General features: G+C 42.7%; 1 protein-coding gene across 1 annotated transcript; it reads left to right on the forward strand.

Annotated features, from left to right (window-relative positions):
• Nucleotides 1–1800: 1800 nt before the first annotated feature.
• On the forward strand, nt 1801–10521 carry XPC (xeroderma pigmentosum, complementation group C). The gene is made up of 12 exons (XM_009585521.1): nt 1801–1888; nt 2725–2848; nt 3796–3880; nt 4392–4549; nt 4761–4881; nt 6259–6348; nt 6791–7726; nt 8202–8362; nt 8617–8698; nt 9158–9292; nt 9795–9964; nt 10299–10521. Exons 1-12 carry the CDS (start codon nt 1825–1827, stop codon nt 10519–10521), a joined length of 2349 nt encoding a protein of 782 aa, XP_009583816.1. The 5' UTR covers nt 1801–1824.
• Nucleotides 10522–10936: the final 415 nt, after the last annotated feature.

Consider the following 10936-nt stretch of genomic DNA (forward strand, 5'->3'; position numbering starts at 1 on the left):
TCTCCCAGCCTCTGGCGTTTCGGGGGAGCTAGAGAGCGGCGAGTGTCAGCTCGCTCTTAGCGCAGCGCCGGACCTCGGCAGCCCCTGTGGGGGAAAGGGCCGTTACCTCAGGCTGGAGGCATGGATGACTGTTCTCCGCACTGCCAGAGGGCGGGGCGATTCACACAGAAATCGGGGGTTTAAATCCGTCTATGAAATGGCCGGCGGGGCCCACACGCTGCCTGGCAGCACAGGCAAAGGCTGAAAATCAGGCCCTGAGCGACCCGGTGAGGGTTTGTCTCACCTCAGCCGTGGCGGGGCTGCGGACACGCGGTCCGTGTCCCATGAAAAGTTCTCCAGAGCAGCTTCACAAATAATGATTTCTTGTGAATGGCAAGTACGATGCTTGTTTTTCAACTGACCCCACTGGTAGGACTATAGGAATATTTATGTACTTCTTGTGCGTTACATTATTATGAGTATTTTCCTTAAACAGGTCTCGTTCAATTCTTACCTATTTATTCAGAAACAATGGCATGCGCGTCATTGTGAGTGCTCACTTTTTTCTGTAGCTGGCTCTAATGGAGTCCGTGGAGGTATTGTTTCTGATTGCCATGGAGATAAGACTTCATCCTTTAACGCATCTTCCTTTCTTCTGTCCCATGCAGATGATTTTGAAGAGAAAAAGCCCAGTATAAAGAAGAATAACTCAAAAACTCTGTCTAGGAAGAAGGAAGAAGATTGTGATACTGGAGTTTCCAACTCAGCAAATAAGCCTCCAAAACAAAAAGGGGCAAAATTACTAATAAAAGAAAATAAAAAAGTTACTAGAAATAAAGGGAATCATAACAAAGAGGAAACTTGCAGGTAAGTTTACTTATTATCATTCGAGTCTATGGGAGCTCTCTGTTCATGGTTACATGTTATTTGTTTAGGGCCCAGTGCTGCATATGGGCGTGTGAGCAGTTTATTTTAGGCTATCAGTCCAATTTAGTACCTTTGTGTCACACAGCTGGACAGAAGTACCATCTCATTCATTGCAGAGTCAGTCCTGACGAAAATAGTCTGTATGGGAAGCAAACATGTGAGCCTTTTCAAATTCAGTGGTTTAAATACAAAATTTTATTTCATTTGTTGTAGTTTTTACATGAGACTAGGGAGGCTTTATGGAAACCAGCATGAATAGAAATGTTGGCCTGAGATTTGGGTTTAAGATGATGAGCAGAAATCTTTAAACATTTCATTCTCTGGTGTTTTTTGGAATCCAAATATAGTATCAGCATGGTCTGCCCATGGAGATTGCTACAGCAAATGAATTAATGAAAAGAAATTAAACTGATTGGTCTCATTTCACTGGCAAGCTAGAGCTTTGCTTATAGTGTAATGAAACAGAAACAGTTCCAATTTCAATACACTTTGAAGGCTCAGTAAGAACAGATGATTCAATGAAACATTTATCTAAGGGCTGATTTGTACAAGCTGTTCTAAAGGATGGGGCCTTTTGTAGGTTCAGGCATCTTCCTTTCTAAACATCCTTGCAGAACCAGGACCTAAGTTTGCAATGAAAAAGTGTTGCTCCATCGAGCCCGTGGTTATTTATGGCAAAGGCGGTTTGCTTTACAGAGAAGGTGTCTGTGGTTTAATTGTCAAATACTTGGTCTGTTGTTTACTGATGCAGAGGTCATGCTTCATTTATTTCCCTATTTTTAGTGTGTTCTTTATTTTTCTTAAATAAACAAGCACACTTCCTGATGCTAAAGCCATTTTGATAATTTTAACAGTGACTCACTGAAGCCCCCTCAGAAGGAGATAAAGTTGAAGAGAGAATCTCCAGTTAAAAAAGAGATGGATGAAGACAATACTGACGATGATGATGATGAAAGTGAAGATGAATGGGAGGATGTGGAAGGTAATAACTGCATGTTTATTCATTTTAAGGAGTAAATATTCTTATACACAATTTTTTTTTTTTGTAGTTCGATTTTTGAACCATTTCTCATTTGGATTCAGGTAAATGTATGTACTGTGTATACCTAAATATGCTCCATGTACGTATCTGTATCTTCAGAAAGCTCGTGTATCATAGTGCTTTTAGAATGGTTCCAAAGTAGAAAAAACCCAGACCACGACTGACCTGATGGTAGTGCCTTGAATTTGACTATTTGTTGGCTTACTTTAAAATTATGCTGCCATGCAGAAAGCACTTTCTCAGCTGTTTGTGTTGTCTAATATTGAGGACTCTAAGAATGAGTCCATTTGAAGATTCAAAACTGTGACTTCCTAGTAAAGGAGAGTGGAGATGAAACCAACTGAGCTGTTCGATTAGGTGGCCATCAAGAAACTGTGATAAGAATCACGATGATCATAATCTTCGTATTTTGCTGCTAGACTTACGCCTTCTAAAGTGAACAGTTGTCAGTTTTTTTCTTTGCTACTCTACAAGTACCCTTCAAGTCACATCTGCTTCATTCACCTTTCTCCTGATTGAGTTTGCCTGTGGCAGTCACTTACCATTAGACTGTGTTAAGCTGATTCCTCAACAGCAGGTGACTGGCATCCCACAGTTATTGGAAATAAGTGAGCACGCACAGTGTTATGGAAGATCCAGGAACTAGTAATTACTGGGGGTGTTCTGTTTGTAGGTTGTTTGAACACTTGAGAAGGAATGACAATATCCCATTGTCAGACCTCCCTGGGGCATGTATTCCATATTTACTTATCATTTGTAATATTTTATTTTTCCAGAACTCCAGGAACCTGCCACAGATAAATTAGAAGAAGCTGGTGTTCTTCCGGCAGTGGTGCTGCCAAGCAATCCTGTCGAGATAGAGATTGAAACCCCAGAGCAGATGAAGAAAAGAGAGAGGAGGTAAGAACAGGGAAGGCCGTGGAGGGCCATTAAAGGATGAAGTTAAAAATACGCTGTCTTGACTGTCACTGACTTGCTCTCTTCTGGGTGGAAATCCCCACTTTGTGCAGACTGTTGAGTTGGAATGATGTGAGGTCATGGGATGGAGAACAGCTTACACACTGACAGTTTTACTAAAAATGTTCAGTGGAAGTTGGTGGGAATGGAGGTTTTTCAGCTTCCTTGAAAATCAAGCGTGTAACTTCATTGTGCTTTAATATCTACATTTCCAAACCAGGGACAGTAGTAGCACTCTTCAAGGAGAGCTGTGGGTGAATGGCATTGTTGTACTGTAATTATCTTAACAGCTCAGGTGGAAGCCTCTGTGTGCCCATACCTGAGGTGTGAATAGGTGGGTCAAATGAATGTCCTTGGCAGCTGGGAGCATTATACCAAGGAAGGCTTTCTTTGCGTGGTGGCTGGAGGCTTGATGATATCTCATGCTGTTACAGGGTGGGCACTGTCCCAGGCCAGCCCTTCATAACAAAGTAACCAGAATATCTGTTGCCTCTAAGTTAATTTCTCTTCATCAATGAAGAGAAAACCATTTTCCAGGAATCAGAATGCTAGGTGTAATCTAAAAGTCAAACAATTCAGACAGTGAATTATAAGTTTAGTGGAGCTGTCCAAAGCTGTCTGGTAGGAAACTGTAGGCACATAAAGTTAGGTGGAATATAGGCCATCTGAATATACCCAAGCACTCAGTAGTCGCATACGTGGCGTTCACAGTTTATTAGTCATATGCAGCCTGTATGCCTATTCACATAGCCAGTAACTAAACTTTTGTTGAGCGTGCACAGAAGATTCTCTGGGATGGATTCTCTTTGTGAACTGATCCAATTCAGGAACCTAGACAGGCAGGTCCATAGAAAACCCACAACATCCATTTCTTTTATAATCTTATGCAGAGAAAAAAGGAGAGCCGAGTTTGAGATGTATCTTCGGAGAATGATGAAACGTTTCAGCAAGGAGGTTCGTGAGGACACACATAAGGTATTGGTCACGGAGAAACCTGGCAGAGAAAAAATTGAGCATAAAGATGCCTGAACTGATTCGTAACGAAGAAGAAACTAATTTTGATCAAATAATTTGGGGCCATGGCTAGAATTGAAAAAATAAAAAGGCTGTAGTTCTGACAAATGCTCGTTAGACTTCTGCTAAACTGTAAGTTAGAAACATCAGTGACTGCATTAGTAAAACTCTAAATCAAAGCAGATGTGAGTAGGGTGTATATTTCTCCATTGAGTGTGTATCTGCTCATTCTGTTGGGGTTAAACTGTCAGTCATGTAGAGCAGGAGACACTAATAGGGGCTTCAAGGCTTTCCTGTCTTCTGATGGTGATCTGAAGACTGCCTTGCGTCCACCCTGTGTATGCTTGGGAGTCTTCATTGTTGCCTGTCTCTGTTAAAAGGAGCAGTAAAGCCTTCCTCATCTATACCATGGACAATAGTTCCAGCAAAGAAAATCTCTTGTGAACTCACTATAGAAACTTTTTTCTCTCAGGTTCACCTCTTGTGTTTATTAGCAAATGGTTTCTATAGGAACAGGATCTGCAGCCAACCAGATCTTCATGCCATTGGTCTATCCATCATCCCCATCCACTTCACAAAAGTGCCTGCAGGCCAAGTGGACCTTCTCTACCTTTCCAACTTGGTGAAATGGTAAAACTCTCTCTCCTAATCATGCTATCACATAGAACGTAGAGCCAGGGTTCAGGGAGAGGGGTCAATGTAATTACCAATTTTCAGTGATTTTTCTGAGTTTAAATTCAAGGGTGAGAGCCTGTCCTTTTTACAGAAGGATAGGATGAACTATGAAGTTTAAGAATACAGTCACAGACACTAGACAATAAGTAGGTGTCTCATATTTCAGGTTTGTTGGAACCTTCACTGTCAATGATGAGCTTTCCACTGAAAAAGGAGAGCCCCTTCAGTCGACCTTGGAGAGGCGCTTTGCCATCTATGCTGCACGAGATAATGAAGAGTTGGTTCATGTAAGTGACTGGGAAGTGCAGAGTTGGTTGCTGAGTTTGCATGCTAGATCAGTGCCATAGTGCTGTCGAGTCATACACAAAGTGGTGTTTGAGGGATGGATTTGGAGAAAACAAATTGGTGACTTAGGTGATTCCATGGCTTTTTTGTTGTTGTTGTATTTTTATCTGGAGTTCTACTGTGATTAAATTATTCAATTTGAACTGTGCCTAACTGGAGCCTCTAGTTCTGCTTGGTGTCACTGCGTGCTCCATGTTCTGCTGTGGATGTCTTTACGTATAGAGCTACTTGTTCCTAAGTATGCTTTGGCTTCTTTCTGTTGCTTTAGCAGCGTAGATCAAAGAAAACTGGCTTAATACATTTCTTCTGAAATACTAATTTGAGTGAGGAAATTCTTGGGCTTACTTGCAGCCAGAGAAACTCTTTACAGATCTTTGAGTTAGAAGGTTGGTAGTTTGTTACTATGAGTCACCACTGAAGGCCAAAGGAATTGAACTTTGATTTAGAGCAGCCCGAGGCCAAGACTTCAAAAGGACTTCAGCTCTACAGTCATTTTGTGGTGGAATTGGATTAAGGAAAGAAGTGGAGTCAGTTGCTTCAAGTCACACAGAGATTTTCACAAAACAGCCGAGGGAGGGGGAAACACAAGAAATCAAATTGACGAGACATTTGAAAGAGCGGAAACGAGCTTCTGCTTTGCAGGTGCATGGCTTGCAGCTCTGCCCTGTTGCTGATGAAGTGGGATGTTGCAGCTTCTCTGCTGCAAAGCAGGAAGCAGTTGTGGTGGCTTTGCAACCTTCCTGTGGAAATGCAAAGATGTCACTTCCTGGGACAGGAGGAAAAGACAAAGCAAGCCTTGCTTAGGCAGCTTCAGTTGAGTCCCATGCAGGAAGGCAGTTGCCAGGTCACAGCTGTTAGCCACTCAGTTGTGACTCTGATGATATTCCCTGAATGGCTGGTGTTTCTGCTGGGTTCAGCTGATGGTGTGTGCCACCTTTGGGAGGCAGGATTTAGAGTCATCTTACTCAGTTTTCCTCAAGAATGAGAGGCTGATAGGGTAGATGGGATTTGGGTGAATTACTGTGTCTGCTCCAGCAGGATGGTTCATTTAGCCTCTTTAGAAATTGGTTCCTCATCTGTGAGTTAACAGCAGTACCCCTGTCGCAGTGGTAACGTAAATAAGAGCCAGAGAAGACTGTGCGGTGCTTTAATACTATAGCAACTGAGTTACCTACACATCTGTGTCAGTGTATACAGCACTGGGTAAAAGGTAGGAATGAACGTGATTTGTGACAGAACCCAGATTGTAAAAGAGTTTCAAGAGGTTTTTTTATATACCTTGAAAAAAGGTTAAACATGCTTTATTTTTTCTTTTGCAGATATTTTTAATAATTCTGCGAGCATTGCAGCTGCTGTGTCGCCTCGTGCTGTCTTTTCAGCCCATTCCTCTCAAAGAGACAAGAGCAAAGGTAGATTTTGTTGGGTGTGTGGAATAAGGAGTAGGTCATTGGTTTAGAAAGTAGGATTGAAAAAATTTTCTGGCTGTTGCAGCTTGAAGTGAATCGCTTACTGCATGAACCAGGGTGATGACAATGTTCTGTCTATAGTGCAGAAGACGCAAACCCTTAATTTTTAGGTTTCTCCTTTAAAAAAACCACCCATTTTGTGTGTTTCAGCGAAGACTTTTTATGCGTCAGTGGTTTTAAATTTCTTTAAAACTTGGACAGCGAACACTTGCTGCTTGAGTACACCTCTCTCCATCCATTTGCCCGAAGTTTTCAAGTCCCTAAGACATATGATTTACCATGGTGGCCAACCTTTGGTCTGCATGCAGCTCGTGCTGATTTCAGTCTTTTTTTTAACACATTCTTAGCCATGGTGATAAAAGTGACCTAGCCTCTTTCTTTGCAGGGAAAAAGCTCATCCAAGAGGCAGTCTCTCAGTGGTACCTCTGAGGGGCAGGAGAGCTCTGCCACAACACCCAAAGCTGTGGCAAAAAAATGCCCCTGCAGAAAAGCCAAACAGGATGAAAAATCCTCAGAGAGCGAAGAAGACAACAAGGAGCCAAAGAAACACAAAACTGCTCAGACCAAAAGGACACGCAAGTCAAAGCTGACTACAGGCAGCCAGGAACAGAAGGAATCTAGTAATGAAGAGACCTGTTTAGTGGAAAGAGATGTGCCAGTCAGGCCCAAGAATGATCGCCGGAGACGAGTGGCCTCCAAAGTGTGTTACAAAGAAGAGAGTGGAAGTGATGAGGGCAGTGTTTCGGACTTTGAGGTTTCAGAAGAGGAGAATGATCTCTCAGATGAGGATTTTGAAACTGTCTCTAAAAGGCAGAGGAGCTCACTGGGCTCCCAGAAGTCAAAGGTAACGGCTATAAAAAGCCCAAAAACTGAGACTTCAGAATCAAGGCTATCCAAAAATTCATATGGAGCTAAGCCTAGGCCAGCAAAAAGTACAGCTCCAGCGTTGCCTCATGCACAGAGAAAGAGAAACAAAATAATTTCTAGTGATGAGGATGATGGACAGCAGGAGGTAAGGAAAGTGACAGGCAGAGACCAGTGGCTGGAGGTTTTCCTTGAACGGGAGGACAAGTGGGTGTGTGTAGACTGTGTTCATGGCAACGTTGGCCAGCCCCAGCTGTGCTTCACATATGCCACAAAGCCGCTTTTCTATATTGTGGGATTTGACAACGATGGGAGTGTCAGGGATGTGACGCAAAGATATGACCCAGTGTGGATGACTGCAACAAGGAAGAGTCGTGTGGACCCTGAGTGGTGGGAAGACACGCTACAGCCATATAAAAGTCCCTGTGTGGAAAGAGACAAGAAGGAGGAAAATGAGGTAAATGGCAATAGGTTATTCAGCACATTTAGTGCCAGGAGTCCAGTCTTTGGATTCTCATTCAGGCAAAAATCATTAGGAATCTTTCCATGAGGAAGGAAGCTTGTATTTGAGCTTGAAATGTTCAGATTGAGCATGTTTTAAAGGGAATATACAATGATAGATTAAAATAATATCAAATGGAGGCTGTTCAGAGAAATCTGGATAGCAAAAGTACTGGACAGCCCATGCTGGAAACTTAATGTCATTTCTGTACAGTTTAGCATTACCCTTCTCGGAGAGAGTCTTTAAAATACGTAGATCTGGGTACACATCTAAGTACCTATTTGCAACAAGAATGCTTTGGTCTGTTGGCTCACCTGATTAAGTTTCTGGTGTTTTATTCCTTTGATCCATACTATAATCATTCTTACTTTGTTACAAAGGGTAGTGTAAGAGAGTTGTGAAATCACTCTTCTTTGTATAATTCCTACAGTTTCAAGTTAAGCTTCAAGATCAACCTCTACCAACAGCAATTGGAGAGTACAAAAACCACCCTCTTTATGCACTGAAGAGGCACCTCTTGAAATATCAGGCAATCTATCCTGAGTCAGCTGCTGTCCTAGGGTACTGCAGGGGAGAGGCTGTCTACTCCAGGTGAGTGGTGCACATGTTGTCACGTGCAACTGTGATCTTTGTAACAAATTTAAGAGCGAATTTGTATGAAGACCACGATGGTATCAGCAGTAGTCTCAGGCCAGATGCATAGATGGGGTGAGGCATTTAGCTGCTCAGACAGCATTTGCGTATCACTTAGATACAGCTTTTTTACAATTCCTAACATGTGAATAACAGTCTCTTTTATGGAGAGACTTCACAACTCTTATGATGCTTCCTTCTGACCTTTTTAGAGACTGCGTACACACGCTGCACTCCAGGGACACTTGGCTGAAGCAAGCTCGAGTGGTGAGGATTGGAGAAGTGCCTTACAAGGTAAGAGGGTTTGACTTCCTCCTGTGCAATGTCTGCCCTCTATAAAGTTCAAGCTCAATTCTGTTTTGGTTTTTGCCTTCTCTCTGTCAGCAGATGCAGATTTCTCACTTGCTTGCATGGTTTGTGGTAGCTGCATTGTGAATCTGTCCACCTGATGTGCCTATAGTTCCTATACACTACGCAAAGCCCAGCAATCTCTTCTTCCCACCCCAAGGGTATCTAGCAGAACTGCACCCTTTTCATCTTCTTTAAAGGCATCCTAGCATTTTATATGAACTGCAGGATCTGGCTCCCTTTGCATACAGGTGCCATGGGTTATCATTTATAAGCAATGGATACTGAAGCTAGGAAATAGACATTTCTTCTCTCCCAGAGCCTTCTCTGATGTCCTAGGAAAGCCTGAAATCACCGGCAGCTGCTTGTTCTGGTGTTACAGGCTTGGTCATTGTATTTGCACAGATGGTGAAAGGATTTTCCAACCAGGCAAGGAAGGCACGCCTTGCAGAGCCTGCAAACCGGGACAAAGAGGACTTGGCACTGTTTGGTCGCTGGCAGACAGAGGACTATCAGCCACCTATAGCAGTGGATGGAAAGGTAGCTAGGAAGGCAGAGGGCTGGTGTTAAAGCAAGTGTTTGTATGGAGCTGTGGGCTTTGTTTTTCCAGAAGTTGCATGTTTCAGAGGTGAGATAATCAATAACATCTGGATACAGGATTAAGACATCTGAGGTAACAGTACTGAGGAGGAAATGGTCAAAATTTCACTGAGGCCTTTCTTTCCTGAGTACAAGTAAAGAGTGCTAGCAGTGCAGACTGCTAACTTTATAATTTCGTTGATCTAATTTGCCTACCCCATGTTTGTTTTGCTAATTCTCCGCATTATAGCCTGAGTAACAAGGCCTAGGCAGAGAACATAACTAGGAGATAACCATGGAGCTAAAATCTAGGATTGTGCCTTGTCATGTGAATATTAATCGAATACTAGAGTGGAATGTAGCAGGTCAGAAGGAAAGGGGAGTCCCTGAGTTGCAGCAGAGATTTTCACCTCTCTCCAGAGAGCAGGAGTGTCACCATTTCTCTTTAATTTTACAATAACAGGTTCCTCGGAATGAATATGGAAATGTTTATCTCTTCCTGCCATCCATGTTACCCATTGGCTGTGTGCAGCTGAGACTCCCAAACCTGAACAGATTGGCGCGGAAGTTGGACATTGACTGTGCTCAAGCCATCACTGGATTTGATTTTCATGGCGGCTACTCGCACCCAGTGTATGTAAACCTGCTTTGTTGCAGCTGATAGATTCTGATGTCCTGGAGAAGCTGAATACCCTGTGTTAAGGAGTACATACATGCCCTCCCATTTTGTGCTAGTAGTGGCAGTGGAGTCAGTGGCCCTGGCATACAGAAGTGACTTTATATGCTTTAAGAGTCTGCACTTGTGTGGGGAGGCTCAGTGATGAGTTACACACTTAGATCCTATGAGGCAGACAGATGGTTCTGTCGATATTCAGTAGCTTGCTTTTGGTTTGGCTGGGTCAGCAGGCATTTGCTCCCTTTCTTTTTTCTTCTAGTAGCTGACAGAGGATTGTGTTCTCCTTCCTAGTACCGATGGCTATGTTGTCTGTGAGGAGTATAAAGAGGTCCTCATTGCTGCTTGGGAGAATGAACAAGCAGAAATAGAAAAGAAGGAGAAGGAGGTGAGAATTATTTTTGCAGCTTCCTTATTGTTACATTTATTAAGTAAATTTCATTTAAACTGTGGACAGTCGAACAAGGGTGGGCTGTGTAAGCAACAGACACAGAGCTCTGTGACTGTGAGCGGCTAGTTGCAGCCCCCAAATGCCCCATTTTGGGCTTGCTGTCCAGTATTGCAGTGGGATGCAATACAAGTGTGTAGCAATATCTGAAATAGTGCATACTCTGGAATAGTTTTCCATGGCTCCTGGGAAACAAAAATGAGGAATACACTTATGAGGTTAAAGTTTTGGAGGTGCTTCTGGTGTAATTTACACAGTCAGGGTGTGCATTAGAAAGTGACAGAATTCATGTATTTAGAAGATAATTGGACACTGGCCTGTAATCTTTTAATGTGACACATTTAAGTTGGTGTGTTTTTTTTAAATAGCAGTTTAAAATCTTCAAACTTCCATTTTCTATGGGTGTAAATACATTGAAACTTAAAATAGTAGATTTTTCTCTTTTTAATAACAATCCGTGTCGATCTGCTCGAGGGTAGGAAGG

This window comes from Fulmarus glacialis, unplaced genomic scaffold (assembly GCF_000690835.1).
Source record: "Fulmarus glacialis isolate BGI_N327 unplaced genomic scaffold, ASM69083v1 Scaffold44180, whole genome shotgun sequence".
Classification (NCBI taxonomy): domain Eukaryota; kingdom Metazoa; phylum Chordata; class Aves; order Procellariiformes; family Procellariidae; genus Fulmarus; species Fulmarus glacialis.

What these genes read in the sequence shown, in the direction of transcription:
- XPC (XM_009585521.1), top strand. Translation starts at nt 1,825, where the DNA reads ATGGATGAAGACAATACTGACGATGATGATGATGAAAGTGAAGATGAA. An exon ending in ATGAAGAAAAGAGAGAGGAG is followed by an intron (nt 2,849 to 3,795) that starts GTAAGAACAGGG and finishes AATCTTATGCAG; the next exon opens with AGAAAAAAGGAGAGCCGAGT. An exon ending in TTGGAGAAGTGCCTTACAAG is followed by an intron (nt 8,699 to 9,157) that starts GTAAGAGGGTTT and finishes GTATTTGCACAG; the next exon opens with ATGGTGAAAGGATTTTCCAA.